Raw genomic sequence first — 23063 nt, 5'->3', positions numbered from 1 at the left:
TCCTCCACACTTCTCTGAATTCTTCTATGATATACCCCTTCCATGAACTCCTTATCATCCAACAGCAGTTCATCCAACAATTTCATAATGACAAAACGCTTGTCGGTGACAATCCTTCCTTGGAATTCCACAGCTGCTAGTAGTACTTCTTTTTTCTTACCAAGAACCAACAAGTAGGCATTCTCCATTTATCCATTTCTTGACAGAAGCCAAGATCCAGCCTATTCCAGTCTGCCTTAAGAATCTTCCTCTCTTCAGTCTGTTTCCATGACCGGTACTCCACACAAGTCACACCAACCTCAACATCGAATACAATTATTCTACGGTAACTACTATTCTTGTTCTCGACTTTACAATTCTTCACCTCCACTCAGAACCATTCTATAACGTCACATTGTTATTTGTTTCTTTGAAGTGTCTATGCTCGAAGACAGCCTCGATATGAGCATATTGAGAGCGCTTCCTCCTGATTGCGTACTTGAAGCTGGTATTCTACAATCACTTCTTCGAGTTTATCTCCTCTATCTCTCCAATCTCGCTCCATACTGTACCACAATGGTAATTTCACATTGACATCTCCCCCCAGTTTGATGTTCTCATGCCATTCTTGGCATATCTCAACCCATTTGTTAAGATAACCCTTTATCGGTTGATTGAGTTGAAAATATGAGGACATCAATATCACACTTCCATTTTCACTATTAACAGTTACCACCACATTGTTAGTATCTGTGAACTGCTTATGGAATAGTGCATGTATTCCTTTTCTCATCCCGATCACAGTCGTAGTTCCTTTCCCAATAACGAAGCATTTCTAATCCCAGCAGTCTCTCTTCCACTACATAGGGGTGTTGCATTAGAGCCTTGCAACACCACTTTGTAATTACTGAAGATAGCTCCCATCTCCACCAGTGCTGTGTAGGCTCGCTGTAAGTCTACTTGAATGACCCTACACATCATTACGGGCCATTAAGTTCCTTTCTGCCATTAACAATGCTGGACTGGTAGGATCTCTACTATTATGGTTGGCTTTCTTATGTAACTTTTTTCAGTTTGCGCAAACCAGTGGTTTGGCGTTGTTCAGACACAAATCACTTTTGCGCCCTTCCTCATAACAGTGTACACACAATTTCGGGCTCTTTCAAAATTTTGCAACTTGCCCAATTTGAAACACGTCAGCCTTAAAATATCTCTGTTTTTACAGGCCTGATATTCAATGAATATTCTACCTGTCTCGAGGAACCTTTCCCTCCACTCTTTGTCCACCTGATATGTATGATCACATACATAGTGATCAAACTTCCCCATCTTCCATTCTGTTTTAAATACTATCTTGCCAAACTCTTCCTTCTGCAGCTTTGTGTTCTGCGTCCGAAATGCCTCCATTGCATCACCTTCTGCCAAATCTCACGGCACATCAAAAACAGTCATTCGCAGCCGCAGCTTCTTCTCCCCTGTGGACTTCACTGTGAGTCTGTTGAAGGATCTTCTTTTCAGTATCCGAATTGTGTGTAATTATCTTTATACCCTTTGGATTCCCTCTCATACTGAGACTTTTCATCCCCTCTTCGCGGTTTCAGCTTTTCAGCTATTGCCTCTTTGAATGAAGTCAATGAGAATCTCATCCAGCTTGTCGAGCAGTATTACTTTCATGGTCTTCTTCTTTCCTCCTTTGGCAACTTCACTGAGAGATCTCAGCTCCAACATTACCATCATCAAGGTCTCCTTGACCAGCCAATTATAACTCGCTAACCGTAAACCCCCCAGTAATGCTCCATCTTCCTGACCACCTTTTTTTTTTTTGAGGTGGAGGAACTCCATTTATGGGTGCCAAAGCAGTGTCGGACTCGCTGACAGTTTCTGCAAGCTGTTACAGAAAATGTGTATGTATTCCTGCGCACTAATGACTAAACCTTCACCCCTGGTGACCCACCTCCGCTACTGTTCTATTACCACAGACATGGCAGCAACTGCTGCCTTCCAGGTTAGATTGTGAACCATGAAAGGGGAGAGAAGGCCACCCAGGCAGCGTTAGTCTTCTGACTACCAACCCTTCTGACAAACTCTTTACAAAGGATGTATCTCTACCTACACTCATTACATTGGTTGACTTTCTTCCCATACCGCTTCCCATACATCATAAACTGCCAGGGGAACACCTGCGCATAGTACCCGTCGTAGTGAAGGAACAACATCCAAACCCTCAACGAAGAAACCCACTTCTTTATAAAGTGAAGGAAACAAGGGATGCATTTGCATTATGAAGAACTATTGGTGAGAGGTATTAAATTGTGGTAAAGGAATACATATACTTTAGCGATATGGAATAAGCATTTGTCTGTGTCAAATGGGATAAATTAATGGAAATATCAAGCACTGATGGCCACAGTCTTTTGGGATCGGATTAGCTTACTGCTGAACAATTTAATGCCACGTGGAATGACTATAAATGTAGAAACCTACCGCAAAACTCTACGTAAGTTACGGCGCGCCATTCAAAATCTGTGACGTGGGCGGCTGACGTCGCCGGATAGCAGGACGGTGTCGTCCTGCTGCACGATAATGCACGTACACATGTTGCGGGTCCTACACGTGATTTACTGAGAACATTTGGAAGGGAAATTTATGATCACCCACCATATAGTCCGGATATAGTTCCTTCTGATTAACATTTTTTGGGGAAATTGAAAGAATTTTTGAGTAGTAAGCAATTCGCTGATGACGATGAACTTAAAAATTCTGTTTATCAGTGACTAATTGGACTGGCGGCAAAAGAATACGAGGATATATTGAAACTGGTGTATTGCTACGATAAATGTCTTAATCCATATGGCGGGAGTAATAAAAAATAAATTTTTCAGAATAAATCTTTTTACAATGAAACTGTCTTTACATTAGAGATAACCTCTCGTGCAATAGCAATGGGTCAGGAAGCACAGAATGAAAACATTATGTAATGAGATGGAATTAATCTGAAGAATCTTGTGCAGGAGTGTACTTGTATTCAGATGTGGAACATGTACACTGAGATAACAAAAGGATGGAGGAAATTTGAGATATATGAGTGGAAGAGATTGGAGAAGATTAAATGGATGGCGAGACGAGTAAATCATGAATAGAAGAGTATATACAGAACAATTCAGAATAAGCAAACCAACTGGCTGGGAAATTTATAGAGAAAAAAAGGGTTGATTAATAACTACAAGAAAGTGCAAAAAAAGAATGGAAATCATAGATTTTCTAAAAGGAACTGAAAACTCTTATAATTTAATATTTAAATAGTTTACTTTTTTAACTAGTATTAAAACGGGCATTACTATTTACTCTTTTAAGATTACTGAAACAATACTGATATTATTAGGAGTCTGTGCGAAGTGCATAATATTCATGAAGAAAACAGATCTGAGGAAATGTTTAACAAATTTTTTTAAGGATACTATTCGTGTAAAGCATTCGTTGTTATAGCCTCTTGTGGAATTATCTAACATTAAAATCACACATTTAATTGCCAGATACTTTAAGAAATACTGAACGTATAATTAATAAGAATATTAAAACCTAAAGTTAAGTTCTTCATTAAGATCAAAACGAATTAAAATTAATTAAAAGTAAATAAAACATAGATTGTGTAAACCACTTAATGTATACAGTAGTTCAGGTTTATAAAACATTTCTGTTACAATTTTTAAATATGTTTTTGTTATTTATTAACTAACTTTATTGGATGTATTCTCAGAACTGTTTTCAGGGAATTTTATTTGCAGAAAGTTTTCTGTACTGTCGGGGAATACACATAAATCTGATTGTGACTATAACCTGTATAGTTTTGCGTCTCATTTTATTCGTTTCTCGTAGGTAATGTTGGTTATTTCCGTGTTTTAAATTTGTTATTATTATTTTTTTGCTTGTGTATTAAGTATTGTATTAGTAAGTACAGTGATATTAATTTCTTGATTAGTTTTAATATTTTTAATTTTCATACCTACAGAGATTGATATAACAAAATTGTTATTTGTTGATTACTCAGGTCGTTTAATCAATCTGTTTCCTTCAAAATAAATAAGAACTTCATGACGTTTACTTTATTTCCTACAGAAAAATTAATTACTGATGTGTATGCCGTATCTACTGATTTTAGTTAGGTTACTAATTTTTATTGTAATTACTCAATTAACATTATGTAAAATGTTATCTACTTTTTAATAGCAAGTTTACCAACTGCCCGGTGGTAATGGCAGCTTTCATATGCGTAAATAAACTTACATTAATAAGTAAACTAAACTTTTGCAATAAGTAAACTAAATGCAAAATTTATTTAGTTTACTTATTGAAGACTATTTAGTAGTTCTTTTGTATCTATTGTCAAGTTGACTGTACTTGTAATCGTAGAGTATGTGGAGAGATTAATATTTGGGATATTATATAAATATGTATTATTTATATTTAAACAAACATATGTGGTAGTTTCACTTAGTACACAAACAAATCCATTTACAGCATTGAGAAACCAAACATTGTAACAAGAGGTTCAGACATTTAGTTAAATTCTGTGGTGTTTCTTCAATGATTTAAGAAAACAAAACAAAGATTCTATGTAGTTTACATCTTGCTAAAAATTATTTAAGTTACTAACCCTGATTGGTTTATGTACAAACTGTTGTATTTTAGTTATGTTGATTGTAATTGTTATGATTGATTTAATAAATAAAAAATCATTCATGGCTTGGTAACAATAAAAAGGTTATTGATATAATATACACACAGCCTAATTTTTCTGGTTATCAACAAAGTTATTTTCTATAAATAAAATTTTAAAAACTTACATCTGAAAAATAATAAAATGAATTCTTAAACAAAGTAAATGCACTACAAAAACATGCCAGAGAAGGTAATTTATTGGTGATTTTGAGCAATTACTTCAACTCCGTAAACCATAAACCGTATGTTTATGATCACAAAGACATAAGATCTAAATGCCTGAGAGCAGGTGATCTGTGCAAGGTCAAGTTTGCACCATGTTATCAGCACTCTAGTCAGTTAGCTATCAGTTTTGTGAGTTATCAAAACTTGTTCAAATTCTTCCCTGTTCTGAGGAAGGAATTTAGGGTTAAGCCTAGACTTTCATTGAGAGAAGTTAAGGATAAATTATTTTATGAACGTGTAAATACTTAATGTTATCTTGTAGATTATTTGGCCAAATTTATGTTTAAATGGAAATATAGTTTCAGAGAAACCACATCTCATGTTTCGTGGTACTAATTATATGAATGACAGATAATCGCCTCACAAAGAACACTATCTTCAGTGGTTGATTCAGAGTCTGAATCTGACGACTATTAAACTTTGTTTATTCCTTTCTTCACAAAACTTTAACCGTAATGCTAACATTTCTCTACAGAACTTTAACTTCTCTCTACTAAACAAATTATGGTCTTAACAAGTGTCGTATCTTACAAAACTGACATCTAATATAACTAACATATAATTTTAACCTAATATACTGACATATAATTTTAACCTGTCACAGCTGCTGCTCGCCATCTTTGCTAACCTCTTTGTTTTCGCATGTTTATTCTTCCATAATCCCATCCATCATTTGAAATCTCTTCCTTTTACCAAGCCTTCTATTGCATCCACTAATAAACATCTTCTTCCCATGGAATGTTCTATCCAGTTCTTTTTCCTATATTCAGTCACATTTAGCATTTTCTTGTTCTCTCAATTCTCCTTAATATTTAGTTGTTTGTTACATGTCTTGCTGTCTGACATTTATCATTCTGCATCACACCCACATCTCAAAAGCCTCAACTCATTCTCTGTCTGACTTTCTCATCTTCTGTGTCTCTGGTCCATAGAGCATCACACTCCAAACAAAGTTTGGAGTTACATTAATTAATCTCTTCCTTAATACTAAGTTTAATTTTCCACACAGCAGTCTTCCCTTCATACTAAATGGCTGCTTACTTCTTGTTTTAATTTCTACTGTGCAAATCAGGTCATCAGTTATAAAGCTCCTTAAGTACTGAAATTTCTTCACCCGCTCTAAAACTTAATTTCCTACCTTAATCTCAATTCTTTCCTCTTTTCTACTTAATACCGTATATTTTGTCTTCTTTTTGTTTATCCCCATACCCTGAGTTTTGCAAGCTTCACTTAAGTCATCAAGCATTTCATTTAGTTTACTGGGATTTTCTGCCTTTACCGCCATATCATCAGCAAAATGTATGTATTCTATTCTTCTCTCTATCTTTTTCTTCTTTTCCAATTCAGACAGCATTTAATTATTTCTTCTAGATATATATTAAACAGTGTTGGTGACTTGCAGCATCCCTGCCTCACTCCCCTTCCAATCCCTATTCTTCCTGTCATTTCATCTTCTACCCTCACTTTTATTCTCTGGTTATAATATAGCTCCTTTAGTAGGCGCCCCTCTTTCCAGTCAGCCCCTTTTCCAAAATTAGCTGTAATTTATCCATCTAACTGTCAAAGTCCTTTTCTAGGTCGACAAATGCAACATACTCTGCCTCCTTTCCATGTATACCTCACTAGTTACTCTTAGCAGCCCAGTAGTATCCCTTGAACCCATACATGGTAAACACCTCTTTTAAACCCATATGTGGTATGGAACATGGGCATGGATCCCACAGGTTATGGTAGTCGTAAGGTTAAAGTTTTGTTGAAAAATGTTAAGGTTAAAGTTAAGTTAATAGTTTTGTGAAGTAAGGAATAAACTAGCTGTAATTGTTGTCAGAAACAGACTCTGAGTCTGATGTTGCTCTTCGTGAGGTGATTATCTGTCATACACATAACTAGTACTTGGTTTATCTCCCATTTTAGTTTTTTCCAGCATCAGTTTTTCTGTTTCCTAAATTGTTTCCTATTCTCTTAGCTTCTCTAAATCGTAGCATCTCTTCTGCCACTTCCAATTTTCTTGAACCTATTGTTTACTTTTGCTACAACTAGATAGTGATCTGAATTTATATCTGCATCTTGATAATTCTTAGTTAGCATTCGTTAAACTATTTCTTAATCTTTGTTGTATCATAATATAATCAATTTGATATTTTTCTGTGTTCATTCTTGATAGCCATGTATATCTTCTTTTATGACTTTCAAACAGGGTGTTTCCTACACTAATTCCTTCTTGTAGAATCAAACCGGTCTTTCTCAAGTTTCACTTCTAATTCCTAGGCGATATTTTCCTACTGCTTTGTTTTCCTTTCCCTCTACAACCACAGCATTCCAATCCCCTAATATCACTACACATGTTCCCTTCTTTGCTTTCCCATTCCCACTTTATTCCTTTGTCCACTGTTCTACTTCCTCATTTATGTGCTGAGTAGTTGGCATGTACACTTCAATTATTATGTTATCTATCCTTTCCCTTTACCCTCATCTTCATTAACCTTTCATCAACATGCTCAACCTTTAATACTTTTTCTCCCAATTTCTTGTTTATCAAATATTTTCTCCATTACAACACATATCTGCATTTGAAAAGTAAAACTGGAAATTCCCACTTGATATATCTCCTTTTCCTTTCCATTTCACTTCACTCATACCAAGTATATCTAAGTTATTTTTGACCATCTTATTTTTTACATTTTCAAGTTTTCCACTTGCAATAGTGTCGAGACATTTCTATGTTTAAATTCTTAATGATTTTTTTTTTTATCTTTCCTCTATAAATTTTCTTTGTCTGTCCTTCCTTCACTAGAACTTCCTCATATGCACAAAACTCTATTGTAAACCCATCTTGCAGATCTTATTGAAGAAGGATGCTGATTAAAGTATGAACAAATTTTTAAAGTGATCAAGTAATTGTTTAGAATTGCCAAATTATTAAAATATGCCATGTGTGGATTTAAAAAAAAAATAAAATATTGTATTTATTTAAGTGTTTTAAAAGAAAAACTCCATTGTTGATTATCATATAGAAACAACTGCTGATGGTAACATGAATATTAAGAATAAAAGTGATTGAATCATTCATAGCAACTATTAGGTTACAACTATAGCCACCACATTTATTAACATCACAGCTGTGACTTTTGCTACTATTAGGGTTAATATATAAAAAAGAGCAGTCTTATTTTTTAAGTTAAATACATTTTATTTGCATGAAATCACCGCTGTTTTATCATAATCCCATTTATTAATTTTTTATAAGTAAAATCAGTTTTTCGTGTAATATTTATTATGGTTTTGTTATGTTATTTTTTCTCCCTCTATCATGAGACCTTGCTGTTTGTGAGTGCTCAGTGATACAGAATAGCTGAATCGAAGGTGCAACCATATCGGATAGGTATCTGTTAAGAGCCATACTAAGGAATGATTCCTGAAAGAGGGCAACAGCTCTTTCAGTAGTTGTAAAGGATTTAGGTCAGGACGACTTAAATGGCCATATCAACATCACTCAATCCTCTGAGTACTGCGCAGCTGAAAATATTGGAAAACTACAGCTGCTTTTTTCCCAAGAAAATGTAGCTCTCTACATTTATTGCGATGTACATTTTCATATAAAAATGATGGAGGTGCCTTCCTTGATAAAATATTCCAGAGGTAAACTAGTCATGGTTCAGTTCTCTGCATGGGGACTACTAAGGAAGCAGTTACCAGAAATTAAAAAATAACATTCTACGAGTCGAAGCGTGGAATGTTGAAGTCTAAAAAAGGTTGGTAGGTTAGAAAATTTAAAGAGGGAAATGGATAGGATAAATGTAGATGTAGTAGGAATTAGTGAGGTTCAGTGGGAAGAGGAAAACGACTTTTGGTCAGGTGATTTTAGAATAATTAACTCAGCTTCAAATAATGGGCAGACAGGTGTAGGTTTTGTAATGAACAATAAGATAGGGGAGAGACTAGAGTATTTTAAAATGCTTGACGATAGAATCATTGTAATAAGGATAAACTTGAAACCTAAACCAACAATTGACAAATTGTCAACATAAACAAACATAGTTTCATTATGTTACGTTGTTAACATAATTGTCCTAAACTGACAATTGTTAACATTTAAATGCCTACAAGCGCCCATGATGATGATGATGAGGTAGAGTGTGTATACAAAGAAATTGATGAAGCAATTAAACACATAAAAGGAGATGAAAATTTAATAATAGTTGGAGATTCGAATGCAAGCATTGGAAAAGGCAAGGAAGGAAATATAGTGGGTGAATACAGGCTGGGCAAAAGAAATGAATGAAGCGACCGACTTATAGAGTTTTGCATGAAGTATAATTTAGTAATTGCCAACACCCAGTTTAAAATTCATAATAGAAGAATATATACATGAAAAAATGCATGATATTGCAAGGTATCAGATAGATAATATCATGGTTAAGCAGAGATTTAGAAATCAACTCATCGACTGCAAAAACTTACCCTGGAACAGACATTGATAGCGACCATAATTTAGTGTTAATGAAATGTAGATTGGGGTTTAAAACCTGAAGAATAGGTGTCAGATGAATCGGTGGAATTTAGAGAAGCTTGAGGAAGAGGAGATAAAGAAGATTTTTGATAATACGAAAGGCCAAGTTGATAGGTTCGTGGAATATATTGAAGCATTTTACGCAGGAATTGCATTAGAAAATGGTGTTATAGAAGAAGAAGAGAAAGTCGAAGAGGATGAAAGAGGAGAAACAATACTGAGATCTGAATTTAAGAGAGCATTAAAAGATTTGAATGGCAGAAATGCTCCTGGAATAGACGGAATACTTGTAGAATTACTGCGCAGTGTTTGTGAGGAAGCAATTGATAGATTATACAAACTGGTGTGTAATATTTATGAAAAGGGGAAGTTCCGTCAGACTTAAAAAAAAAAGTGTTATAGTCATGATACCAAAGAAAGCAGGGGCAGATAGATGTGAAGAATACAGAACAATTAGTTTAACTAGTCGTGCATCAAAAATATTAACTAGAATTCTATAAAGAATTAAGAGGAGAGTGGAAGAAGTGTTAGGAGAAGACCTATTTGGTTTCAGAAAAGTATTGGGACAAGGGAAGCAATTTTAGTGCTCAGATTAATAGTAGAAGGAAGATTAAAGAAAAGCAAACCAACATACTTGGCATTTATAGACCTAGAAAAGGTATTCGATAATGTAGACTGGAATAAAATGTTCAGCATTTTAAAAAAATTAGGGTTCAAATACAGAGATAGAAGAACAATTGCTAACATTTACAGGAACCAAACAGCAACAGTAATATTTGAAGAACATAAGAAAGGATGCTGTAATAAGAAAGGGAGTCTGACAAGGACAGCAACAGTAATATTTGAAGAACATAAGAAAGGATGCTGTAATAAGAAAGGGAGTCTGACAAGGATGTTCCCTATCCCCGTTACTTTTTAATTTTTACATGGAACTAGCAGTTAATGATGTTAAAGAACAATTTAGATCTGGAGGAACAGTACAAGGTGAAAAGATAAAGATGCTACGATTTGCTGATTATATAGTAATTCTAGCTGATAGTAAAACAATTTAGAAGGAACAATGAACGGCATGGATGAAGTCCTACACAAGAACTACCACATGAAAATAAACAAAACAAAAGTAATGAAGTAGTAGAAATAACATAGATGGACCACTGTATGTAAAAATAGGAAGAGAAAAGATTGTGGAGATAGAAGAATTTTCTTATTTGGGAAGTAGAATTACTACAGATGGATGAAGCAGGAGTGATATAAAATGCCAAAAACGACAAAAAAAAGTTATTTTTTATCAGAATTATTCTTAGAACTGCATTTTCAGTTTAATTTTTATGTTTTTAACATTTATACAATTCTAAATAATCTTTTCTTACAGAATAGTTCAACCTACAGTAGACAGTATATTTTAATGAATTAATCAATTGTGGAGTTATTACCATTATCATCCTGATAATTACTATGTTAAAAATTAATTAAGTTTAGTAAATTATCACTTACATAATTTTGACTTCTTTTGGTGTGTTCTGGAATTTAACACAATGGTTGATGCTATTCCAATTAACTATTTCAGCATAATTTTTGAGTTTGCCATAATTTAAATTGTATCTTATACCAGTTATTTTTATTGTTTCCAATTTATTCAAAGATACAAATAACTTGTAATGGTCTGTCATCGAGCTTTCAAATTTTAATATCCTCAAGATTAATGATGTTTTGATGAACATATTTTCAATGCATGATCCATTGCTTTCATTATTGGATGGTCTTGTTATTCCTTGAAAACTGTTTATATATCCATTCCCAAGCAAGTAGTTTAAAAGTTTCTGACTTATATCATTATATTCTAGCAGATCAGTGTTATAGTCGCCAATGATTATATGATTTTTGAGATTTTTCTTCTAATTCTTTATATTACTGTTAAATTCAAGTTCAGGCATATCATGTGATCTCTATATATTGCCGATATGTTAAAGTTGCTCAACTCATCAATTTTCACACTTGTATTTAGAACTTTAAGTCTGTCTATTTCTATAATTTCAGTATTCATTAAATTTTGTCTCACGCATATAACAACAACATTCGATTTGTTAATTCTACTATTATTATAATATATTTTTTACCTTGTCAAACAAAAACATGCAAAATTTTCAAGTCCAATTTCAGTACAAATGATGATATAGGGTGTAGTTGATAAACTCTCAACCAAAATGTCAAGTTTTTCATGATTGGCATTTAAGCTTCTTATGTTTAGGTTTAGTATTAATCTATCATCATCATGCATATTTCTGATGAAAGTTTCAAGATCACAATATATATTGTTTCCCTCACAAGATTGTCATGTTGTATACTTTCAGTAACATCTATTATATTCTCGATTGTGACTTAATCAGTTTCTATCCTCTTTTCCAATGACCACTGCATATTTATACAGACGGGCAATTCTGTTGCTTACATATAGTGCACAAGAGACTGTAGTGCAGTCTAGTTATTGATGTAGTAGGTGTCATCCGTTGCGTTACCCTTAGTCGATGTGCCTGTATATTTGAGTTGTTCCATGTTGTTAATTCAGGTGTTACAGAATAATCAGTCACCTCAATTAACTCTTTTACTCTGTTCTTATATATTTGATACGTGTTCAAGTCCATAACAGAATGATTAATGTTATAATTAGATTTGTATTATTTTTATAAATACAATTTGGAACCTTACTTCTTGACTTGAGCACATGTTAGTTTCATGTTTATCGGAACACTTTAGCCATATAACTTTGTCTCTATATTTCTTTCCACTATGTCCAAATCTAACATAATTGAAGTATGGTCGAACATTTATTATATCATATTCTACAATTTTGATATCCTACAAAAATTCAATTGTTGCTTTCTCTTAGATGTACATAAATATCAGATAAAACTTTCAAAATAACTGTATCCATTCCAGTATTTTTATTAGTGTACGTGTGTAAAACATGCTGTTTGGTGCTGAAATTCCTGTTACCTATATTTTTTCTATTTTTTTATTGTCCATTTTTTCATAATTATCCATTCAAACTATTTTTATTTTGGATTTTAGTAATTGTTCCACTTGAATTTTAAAAGCACAAGATAATTTATTTTGTGGAACTTTTTCAGTTGTAAGTACACAATTTTCATTCATACAACTTTTAATCATTTCATTATCATTCTTCCTGTAAGTTCGTTTAGATTGAATAGATTTATATTTTTTATCATGTAGTGTGTTACTTTATCTTTTATGTCAGTTTGGTCATCTTTGTTTATTCTCTTTATTATTATTCTTGGTACTCTTTTTGTTTGGGGTTTAATTTTGTTAGTTGTTTCTGCAAAAGTTGGTTTACTTATCCACTTTTTTGTATCTTATTCAATTCTATTAAGAGTACATTTTTATCCGTTTTCTTTCTTTATGATTTGATATTCTGCATCTTCATCTACTATTGTAATATTACAGGTGTCTTGAGATTCTTCTTGTAGTTATTTAAGCATTTGTGCCCTGATATGTTCTTGCTTTTGGCTTTTAATCTCAGCTATTATTGTCTTTCAAAGTCCGTAGTGACTTGTCATTATACTCTGAGGTTAGCTTATTCTCCGGACAAATTACTAATGTATCACTTATATATTTGGTTCCTCCTTTTTTCACAAATTCACTTTGATGAAATATTCCTTTACATAATAAACACACTACTACTGTAAATTTTTGTTTTGGATGGCATTTAAAAAATTTATCACGCTGCTGGTCAGGAGGTTATAATCCTGATGTGAACTCAAATTTTCAAACTTAAATAAAATAAAAATTAACAGATAGATTAAAACAAATTAAATCTACGCATTCCTGTCACTTAGCATTAAGAGTTAAATACAGAATATTCCATAAAAACACACTTTATACCACTTAAACTGATCAATATCATGGAGCACTAAACAAACGTGACTGACATACTTTATACTTACTTTGATTGTGAACACAGATATTTAACGTGTACGCCAAAAGTGACTAAAATCTTTGAAAATTGCTTGAAACATATTCTGATCATCCATTTGCCCTTTTTTCCATCTTAAGAATTCACATAAGCAGCTGGCAAGACATCTTCTTGTTTTTCCTTATTTAGGTGTTTATTTTCACCATGTTATATGATGAAAATAACATGGTGTTTATTTTGGTACTTTTATATGACATGGTACTTATGGTGTTTATGACATGGTACTTTTATATTTTTGGATTGTATTTTTTGTGATGTATTGATGTTATTTCTAAAAATAAATATCAAACATCCCAAATAAAAGTATCTGCACTATGATGATGTTGACTACATGACATGGTTACTGAAATCTAAAAGAAGTAGTTATAATTGCACCAACCTCTTGCTGGGGACTATCTTAAACTTAGAATGAATATGAACTTGAGTTATCAGTTACATTAATACAGTCTTTAATATATAACCCACTACTGGGTTAGTCTAGTGGTGAACATGTCTCCACAAATCAGTTGATTTCAAAGTCGAGAGTTCCAACATTCAAATCCTAGTAAAGAAAGGCATTACTTTTATTCAAATTTGAGTACTAGATCATGGATACTGGTGTTCTTTGGTGGTTCGGTCTCAATTAACCACACATCTCTGAACTGGTCGACCTGAGACTGTACAAGACTACACCTACACTTGACTTACACTCATATATATCATCCTCATTCTTCCTATGAAGTAATACCTGACGGTGATTCCCAGAGGCTAAACAGGGTAAAAAAAAAAGGTCTTATGTGTGCAGAAATAAATGTTATATAAATCATGGGGTAATTATAATGACGTTTGGCAGACTGAAGGGAGTATAATGGAGGACAACCTTTGTTTCTAATTGGTATTAGGTAAAGTAAATTTACCATAAATTATACATAACAAAAAAAAAGTAATGTATTTTTTTTTTACTTTTGTTTTACATATCATTTTTTAATGAGCTCTATAATTATGATGGTAATTATTAATTTTTGTTTTTGCAAATTATCAGGTTTGGGATGGTCAAAAGGTCACGAGAATAGTTTGCTAAGTTCTTTAATATATTTTACTCTGTACTTTTATATTTTTGGATTTTTTTTGTACTAAGGATTACAGATTGTTTAATCTTTATATTTTCTTGGATAAAAACATTATTATTAATATTATATCACGGTATAATAGAATTGAATTCTGACCCTGGATTAGAATATCAAATAAAAATAAAACTTAAGGCAAGTAATACAATTCAGAATAATTATATCTTAGATTTTGACCTTGTCCCCTATCTTTGAGTTTATCTCGTGATTTTAATTTTGCATTTATCTTGTTCTGACTGAATCAGTTGTATTTTATTGCTAATGACTTTTTGATTCTATCGTACACCACCCATTATGTTGTCTTTAAATCTGATTTGGGAACCAAGGATGTAACAAGCTATAGGTACACTACTTACTTAAATAAGGGAAACGGTTATCTATTGGCCTAAATCAAGAAACCTGTATTAGATTTCTGGAGACCTCAAGGATATTGTACAGCTCTATCAATACTGTAAACATTCTGTCAAATAAAGTTCTAATTTATCTAAAGTTTAAGCAAAAATTAAACAAAATTTTACTCTTGACAATTCATCATTATTAATTCATTATGTTTTACATAATTCATCATTATATATCCTGAATACAGCATACTTAGATTTACACACAAACTAAACAGACATACAGTTAAAACTATACATTACAAGAACATTAATAAGAACTAAAAAGCAATAAAATCAAGGAATTTACATACTTTACACAGCTCTACAATTGCATCCTTTGTCATAATCAAGTTTTACACTAGTATATTTGTGCAGGAAACTATTTATTTAGTTAGTAACAGGAATCACTAGCAGAAACAGCAACACGTTAGTACAACATATAACTGAAATCATTATGCAACCTTTATATGTGAAACCTATAAAACCTATAAATATTTGAAACCTTTATATGAACAGAATAAGATTGTTTCACATAGAACATTATTATATTAACAAGGGATGCCACAGGTTACTGATTTTCACTTTCCTGGCCAAAATATTTTTACTTTAAAAAAGCATTCTATTGTGAAGTGAGTGCAACACAGAGTATTATGCCAGCTGCTGTGTCAATTATACTGATGTAAAGACAACAAAAAACACATGTCATGCGTTCCTAAAACTCTAATCATCAGTTACACTCAGGCTTACCACAGAATATAAACAATAAATCACTAAGCTTCCTTAACATCATCGGATCCAAATCGGTCAACTTTTAAACCTATAAAATATGTAGAAAACTTGTCACAATAATACAACATGTATGGTCATCTATGCAGCGCAGACATACTCCTTTTTACAGATGCTGTGATGACCAAATCTGTACAACCTTCTTGATTGACAACTGTAATAATTTAAAGTCAGTGAATTAAGCCATTTAGCACCCAGTCGGCAACTTATTTACACTTGCAGACACATTATGTAAAATTCAGAACAGAATCACAAGATACCAAGTGACAGACAGCACATAAAGAACTTCATCATACATAGCAGATACAAAATATATAAGCAGACACCGTACTAGCAAAGCACACATTAATAACATAGGGACTAAAATAATTGATTTAATTATTTGCTCTTGTCAGACTGAAAGGAGATTCTTTCTTAGCTGCAAATAGCATATAATTACACCACACACATCAGGATCAACATTTCAGAAAATCATCTCATAAATTATCCACAACTTGCAAATATTTTATGAAATTCATAAAATATTGTACGTAATATAAATTTAATGTACATAATAAAAATTAGTCATCTTTAAACTCACAAATACAAGGAATAAAAAAAAAACCATTGCATTTCATCATACTCTTATTGCTCAGAAAAAAGTTTTTTAATTTATATCCTTCTTTTTTGTTTAAATGTAAATGTTTATCTATGATAGGGATTGGTTATGGCTTGTAATATATTATATTATATTATAGGGTTTAATTGAGTAGTTAATATAAGAAGTTATTTGTTGTGTTAGATTAATTAATTTATGATCACTAGCATTGGTCAACATGTCTTTCTTTGAATCATGAGTACCAATATGTGTACTTAATGCAGTTTTTTATCCTGATTTCAAATATGTATTCAGAATTTCTCCATCACACACAGTTTTTTGTTATTTTAACTTTTTTAAATATTTTAAAATTTTTTTCGTCCATTTGTCTGTTGTCTAGTATAAGCTCCAAGAGCATTGTAAATATGATGGGACCAAATAAGCTGACTCAAAGGATAGTGTTGCTACTGTTGTGCAGGTTCAGACATGTACAAATGTGATCTAGTGTAACACACATTCATCAAAACAATGCCAGTTGTGAGATAGCAGTGATCTAGTAAACAAGGTGTGCCTGAATTATTGTATATCACATATTCACAACTTTATGTCTTTTAATTAGTTGTTAGTTACAAAATGCTTAAAGTTTGTTTAAATCATCCCAAGAATTTTTGTTATATGTGTGGTGAAGTACCAAAAGCAACATCTTACCTCATTAGTAAAAAAGTGATATGAGCTTTATTTTGGGTGTAAAGTCAGGGACCAAACAAGGGCCTGGGCCCCACATATCTGTTGTTTATATTGTTCTAGGCTTCTCACTCCATGGAAAACTGGCACACGATACTTGCCATTTGCTATCCCTATGATTTGGAGGGAACCCAAAGACTGTTCTGAGTGTTATTTCTGCTTAATAAACATTAAAGGGATTACATCAAAATCAAAACATTCAATGGTGTAGCCTAACTTGCAACCTGCAATGAGACCAGTTCCACAGTGTGAAGAATTGCCCATATCAAAACCTCCAGAACATGTGACATTAGATAAAGAGAGCTCAGAGTCAGATGAACGTAAGAAAGAAAAAAAAACATATTCTAGTGATGCAACTATACCAAAACCTCCAGAACATGTGACATTAGATAAAGAGAGCTCAGAGTCAGATGAACATAAGAAAGAAAAAGAAACAGATTCTAGTGATGCAACTTTTAAACAAAGAAAATCGTAACGATCTCATACAAGTTATCCAAAAAACAGTCTGATAAGCTTGCTTCACGGCTAAAAGGAATGGAATCTTCTTCAAAAGAATACAAAGATATGTACTTATCATAATCGTCATTCTGAGTTTAAAGACTATTTTTCTGATGAAAATAGCTTAGTGTTTTGTAATGACATTTCTTCTCTTATGGAGACACTTTGTAATGAACATAACCCAACAGAATGGCGCTTGTTCTTTGATTCCTCTAAATTTAGTTAAATGCTGTGCTTCTGCATAATGGCAATAAATTTTAATCAGTACCTGTGACTCACTGTACTAGTATGAAAGAAACATATGAAAACTTTAAATTTATATTGGAAAAGCTTCAATATGCAGTGAATGAATGGAATATTTGTAGCGATTTGAAGGAAATTGCACTTATTCTTGGTGTGCAGCTTGTTTACACAAAGTACTGTTGTTTTTTGTGTTAATGGGATAGTAGGGACAGAAAAAAACCATTTCATTAGAAAAAAATGGCCTAAACGTGAATCACTTATTCCTGAACAGTAAAATGTGAAACATGACTGACCCATTGTATAATCCTAAAAATGTGTGTGTATCTACCTCTGTTACATAACAAACTAGAATAAATGAAGAATTTTGTCAAGGCTATGGACAATGCTCACTGGTTTAATGTACTTAAAACAGAAGTTTCCTAAAATTAGTAATGCAAAAATTAAAAAGAATATTTTTGGGTTCACAAATACGATCACTAATGCATGATGAAAAGTTTGAGGAACTATTGAATCCACTGTTCCTGGTCTGTGTATAGAGTATTGGAATAATTTGTGTTTATTTTTGGTTTTTTGTGTAACTAATGATTTGTTAATATAATTGTATATTTTCTTAAAAAATGAAACTTGCAATTCTTTAACCTGTTTTATAATTGTATTTATTAATACAAAGAAATTATTTTTTTAAGGTAAAAATGGGTGCAAAAAAATCAACAATGCATGATCATCGAAGCTCAAGAGATATTTTCAACGAATTTGATCAACCTTCCAGAAATCATGAAAGACAAAGGGAGTGGAGTGCACCATATAGAAATTTAAATCCATCTCCGAATACTACAAGTCAAACAATTAATCATGATATTAAAAATACAGAAACTCAAAGAAATAGAGCTTCATCTAATTTAAACTCGCCAATAAATATTACAGCACAGACTGATAAACCAGCTCAGTGTAACATAAATGTTGAAACAAGACAGATTCCTAAAAAAGATGATGAAAAAATTGAGAGTGATTCTTGTGATAAGGTCTCGGCTAAACACGAAGTATTTTTAAAAAAATTAATTGCAAGATATTGTATACATTCTAGAACTAGAAATAGAGGTTTTTATTGTGATGTATGTAATCAATTTTTTATTTATTTTAATGATTCAAAAATTCATCATGATGAAACTGAAGAACATAAATATAGTGTAAAAGACAAACCAGATATAAGAAGATATTATTGTAAAACATGTAAAGCACATTTCTTCGGTAGTAGAGAATTTTGGCTCAGTCATACAAACATGGAGTTACATCAAGTATTAGCCAGTAAAAATAAACAGAATAATTGCAGTAAGAAAGAATCAGGTAAAAATATTGATAATACTAATAGTGGTGATGGTGTTAATAAGAACAAGATTAAAAATATTTCAAAAAAAAAAGATGATATATTAGATTCAGTGGCTGGTTTATCACTTCTTGACGTACTAACAGAACAAAATAATGAATATTTATCTTCAATTCAATTAGACTTAAGAAAAGATATAATTGAAAAATTTTATTATCGCTTATTTGAAAAAAGTATTGAACAATTTTCGTTTTATTGTCATAATTGTGAAATTTGGACTGATAATGACAATCAATGGAAAAATCATAATCTTATTCATAAGAATGATCAGACTATAAAAAATGCTACAGTATGTATTGGCTGTAAATTAATTATAATAGGCAGTGACAAATTTAAAGACTTTCATTGCAGTGCTGAAAACCATGATAACTTTAAAAAATTTTTATTATTAAAGTTAAAAAATTTTACCAAAACTAAAAAGAGTAGTGGTGATGACAGTAGTGATGATAATAATGAAGACGATGATGATAATGGTGGTGATGATGATGATAATGATGACGATAAGCAAAGAAGAAAACCCTTTGAACTTCTTCTTGAAGGTAAATTTATCAATTATTATTAATTTTACTAATTGCATTTTCTCTTTTTACCATTAGTCATGCAAGTGGTTTTTTCTGTTCTTCACATTTTTCTGTTTTGCAATTATTCTTTGATACCAGTGTATTTGCTGTAACTTGATCCTTTGAACACAGGCAGTCTAAACAATTTTGAACGAGTGCTTGCTACATCTATGTGCTAGCCTCTAGTTTCATCATGATTTCATTTTCACTATGACGCTATATTTCAATCTTTTTCAGCCGACAACATTGTTTGGCTTAAAACTTATATGTTTTTATTTTTAAATTGTTACATTTATTGTATATTAACAGTTTTTCTTTTAATCGCTTCAAAATATTTATTTATTTATTGGATGGCTTCCTCTCATCCCTGCTAGTCTCAATGAAAATACCTAATCTACAAAGGAAAGTAAGGAAGACCTAGTTAATGATAAAAGGACATGGAGCAGAAACAGTAAACAGTAAAAACATTGTTAGCTGTATAATCTATCAGAGTATGTAGAATACTCAAAAAAATTATCAGAAATATTCCATAAAATACAAACGTACTCTTTAAATAGTATGAAGTCAAAGAACTAATACACAAGTGTGTACTTAGTCAAAGAATAATAATTAATACTAAGAGTACATCATTATCTCACTAAAATTTACATCAAGTGCAAAAAAGTAATTTTAACAGGAATTATGCATAGTATTATTATACTGATTATACTCGTATATTCTGCTCACCAGAAGTTGAGTAGATCAAAGTGATAACCACACTTATTTAGTAGAGGCATTATAAGTAAATATCTCCAATTAGTCTTTTAAAAGAATTAAAAAGCTTATCGCTAACATACCAACAACGTTTTCGTTAACAAGATTAAGTCTTTCCACTCACATCTGGCCAGTAGTACCTCACTAACAATATTTAAATAATCTATGCTTCATATTATTAGCAAAAGGAATCTGATACTTTTACTAGAAATGTTAACATCATAATATCCATGCAACTTTCAGAACATGTTCTACTGATGAAAATAATGAAAAAGGTTCATGTATATAATATAACATAGGTCTGGTCTTATGTTCGGCTAGCGAAAAAGTTTGCCTGGATTTCAACTCTTCTAATAAAATGAATCCCTATTGTAATTTTTAGGACCCAAATTAAGGATAATAATTTGCTGCCAAAAAAGGTTGTTCGAATGTTTTTTTTTTCCATAATTTACTGATTGATTTCTGTGCTGGTTTTTAGTACCCCAGATCTGATGTGACTATTAACATACCTACCAAGGTAAAACCACGCTTTATCTGTGAAAAACACTTTGATCTAAAATGCCAACGTTGCCTTTAATGAAGTTCTTGAACCATCAACAGTAGTTGATGGTTAACTCTTTAAGCATAATCAGCATTAGTTATCTTATGGAAATCCTGCATTCAATACAGATAACATTTCAGCCTTCTCCTGTCTGTAGTGTAGGCTGAACCTAGTGAAATGTACTTTTCCCAATTTATTCTCCACAAAATTTATGAGGATTGTAATTACCACTTTAATGTCCTGTACAACCTGCGTCGTTAAAACTGACCTGTGTGGAACATTTCTGGTCTAACACCAAACCTCTTTCATGAAATTTGTTAACTAACTTTTGAATAACACTACACTGGTGCTTCCTTTTCAAATTTCTCCCTGAACTTTCGCCGATGCACAACATGAGATTTCATTTCTAAATAAATTTTCATCATGAATACATTTTCTTCAACAGTTAAGGCATTTTAACAAACAACACCACTTAATTATGTAACCTTGTTCAAAAGCCAATGCTCAACACAAACTGACAATACTCAAATGTGCGAGAAATAAGCAGTCCTTCCCACTCCAGCTCTAGTCGTACCAACATCTTCCTCATTATTTACCTATCTCACACCAGTATATGCTTTTATAATAAATTACTGAGTGATGTGGTCTCTTTAGTTGTTGAAGTTGAACATCTCTACTTTAATATATACATACAGGGAGTCAGTTATTCTTTATATTTTGTTGTCTAAGAAGAGCATTTTGTCTACTACACTGAGATAGTAAAATGTTACTGCTTAAAAAGAAGGGAAAATACAAGGTTTGATAAAAAAATATGGAATTTTAAAATTTCTCAGGCTGTATAATTCCAGTTGTCACTATAGTTTTTGTTGTGTTGATACAGTTGTCCCTAACATATGTTTACATTGGTAGCCATATCAGATACTTAGTTTGTTGTTGACTGTCGTAAAGGTTAGATTATTTTTGTATGGTTGGCAATTTTTAACCTCTGGAAAAAATTTGCATTAAATTTTGCTTAAAGAATAGAATAAAGTGCAGTATCGTATTGGAAATGTTGAATGTTGCTTTTGGCTATTCTTCTATGAATAAAACAAGCGGTAAAAACGTTTCCAAGAGGGCCAAGAAGATGTTGAAGATGATGAGCACCACCATGTTGTTGTGCTGGACATCCCAGCACAACAACAACCAATGACAATGCCAAAAAAGTGAATGCCGAAAAAAGTAACAGTGATAATGCAAATCGCTGAATCACTATCAGAGAGTCAATAAGGCTTACTACTGGAGGTTCTACTATGACATTTCCTTGAATTAATCCAAAAAAATGTCTGAATTTGTGGCGAAACAATTCATGACAATTGCAACAATAATGTACCTGCTCACACTTCACAGCTTGTTCATGAATTTTTAGGCAAAAACAACACTGTTATGATGCCTCAGCCTTTGTGTTCGCTGGACATGGCCCCTTGTGACTTCTTCCTATTCCCCTACTAAAAGAACCATGAAAGACGATGTTTTGCCAATATTGAAGAGATAAAGACAGAATTTCTAAATTCTGTCTAAGTGCCATATCATTGTGTGTTCAGAGGTTTTTTGTAGATTGAAAAAACTGCTGGTACAAATGCATTATTTTTGAAAAGGAGTAATTTGAATGTGACGAAGTCACCTAATAGAGAAAAAATAAAGATTTTTTTGAGAAAAACTAAAATTCCACATTTTTTTTATCAAACCTATATTTATAAAATCTATTTTATTTTTAAGTAACTTCTAACATTGTTATTTAACTTTTTAAATGTAATTGCTTCTGCATATTTTTTTTATGTCTGGATAGACAGGACTATCCAGGACTATAGAAGGACAGGACTATAGAAGAAAATATTGAAAGAAGTTTGGGATGATTTTTAAGATGTTAAAAATGAATTCTTTTATTACTACAAATTATGTCTGGATTTTTTAATTGTTATTGAAATCACCTTTTCTCTTACATATTTAATCAGTGATATTATTTTATTATAAACATGTCTTCTGAAGTAAATTAGGCATTCCTGTAGGCAGATTGGAAAGCTGTAAGTG

At 32.1% G+C, this 23063-nt stretch overlaps 1 protein-coding gene across 6 annotated transcripts in view; it reads left to right on the top strand.

Annotated features, from left to right (window-relative positions):
* The first annotated feature begins 3782 nt into the window (after positions 1-3782).
* The window catches only part of LOC142331528 (uncharacterized), a 61053-nt gene continuing 41772 nt past the window's right edge, over positions 3783-23063 (top strand). For 2 of the 6 annotated variants that reach the window (XM_075377508.1, XM_075377506.1), the window contains exons 1-3: positions 3812-3927; positions 16674-16838; positions 18445-19681. In XM_075377508.1, the coding sequence (XP_075233623.1) occupies positions 18451-19681 (1231 nt within the window). In that variant the 5' untranslated portion in view covers positions 3812-3927; positions 16674-16838; positions 18445-18450. Of the gene's footprint in view, positions 3928-16673; positions 16839-18444; positions 19682-23063 lie in introns of all 6 variants that reach the window. The other 4 variants (XM_075377507.1, XM_075377509.1, XM_075377511.1 and 1 more) reach the window with 4 other exon arrangements.

The sequence above is a fragment of the Lycorma delicatula genome, chromosome 10, assembly GCF_047948215.1.
Source record: "Lycorma delicatula isolate Av1 chromosome 10, ASM4794821v1, whole genome shotgun sequence".
Taxonomy (NCBI): Eukaryota; Metazoa; Arthropoda; class Insecta; order Hemiptera; family Fulgoridae; genus Lycorma; species Lycorma delicatula.
Note: the sequence above shows the minus strand (reverse complement) of the source record. Positions and strands in the feature narration are given on the sequence as shown.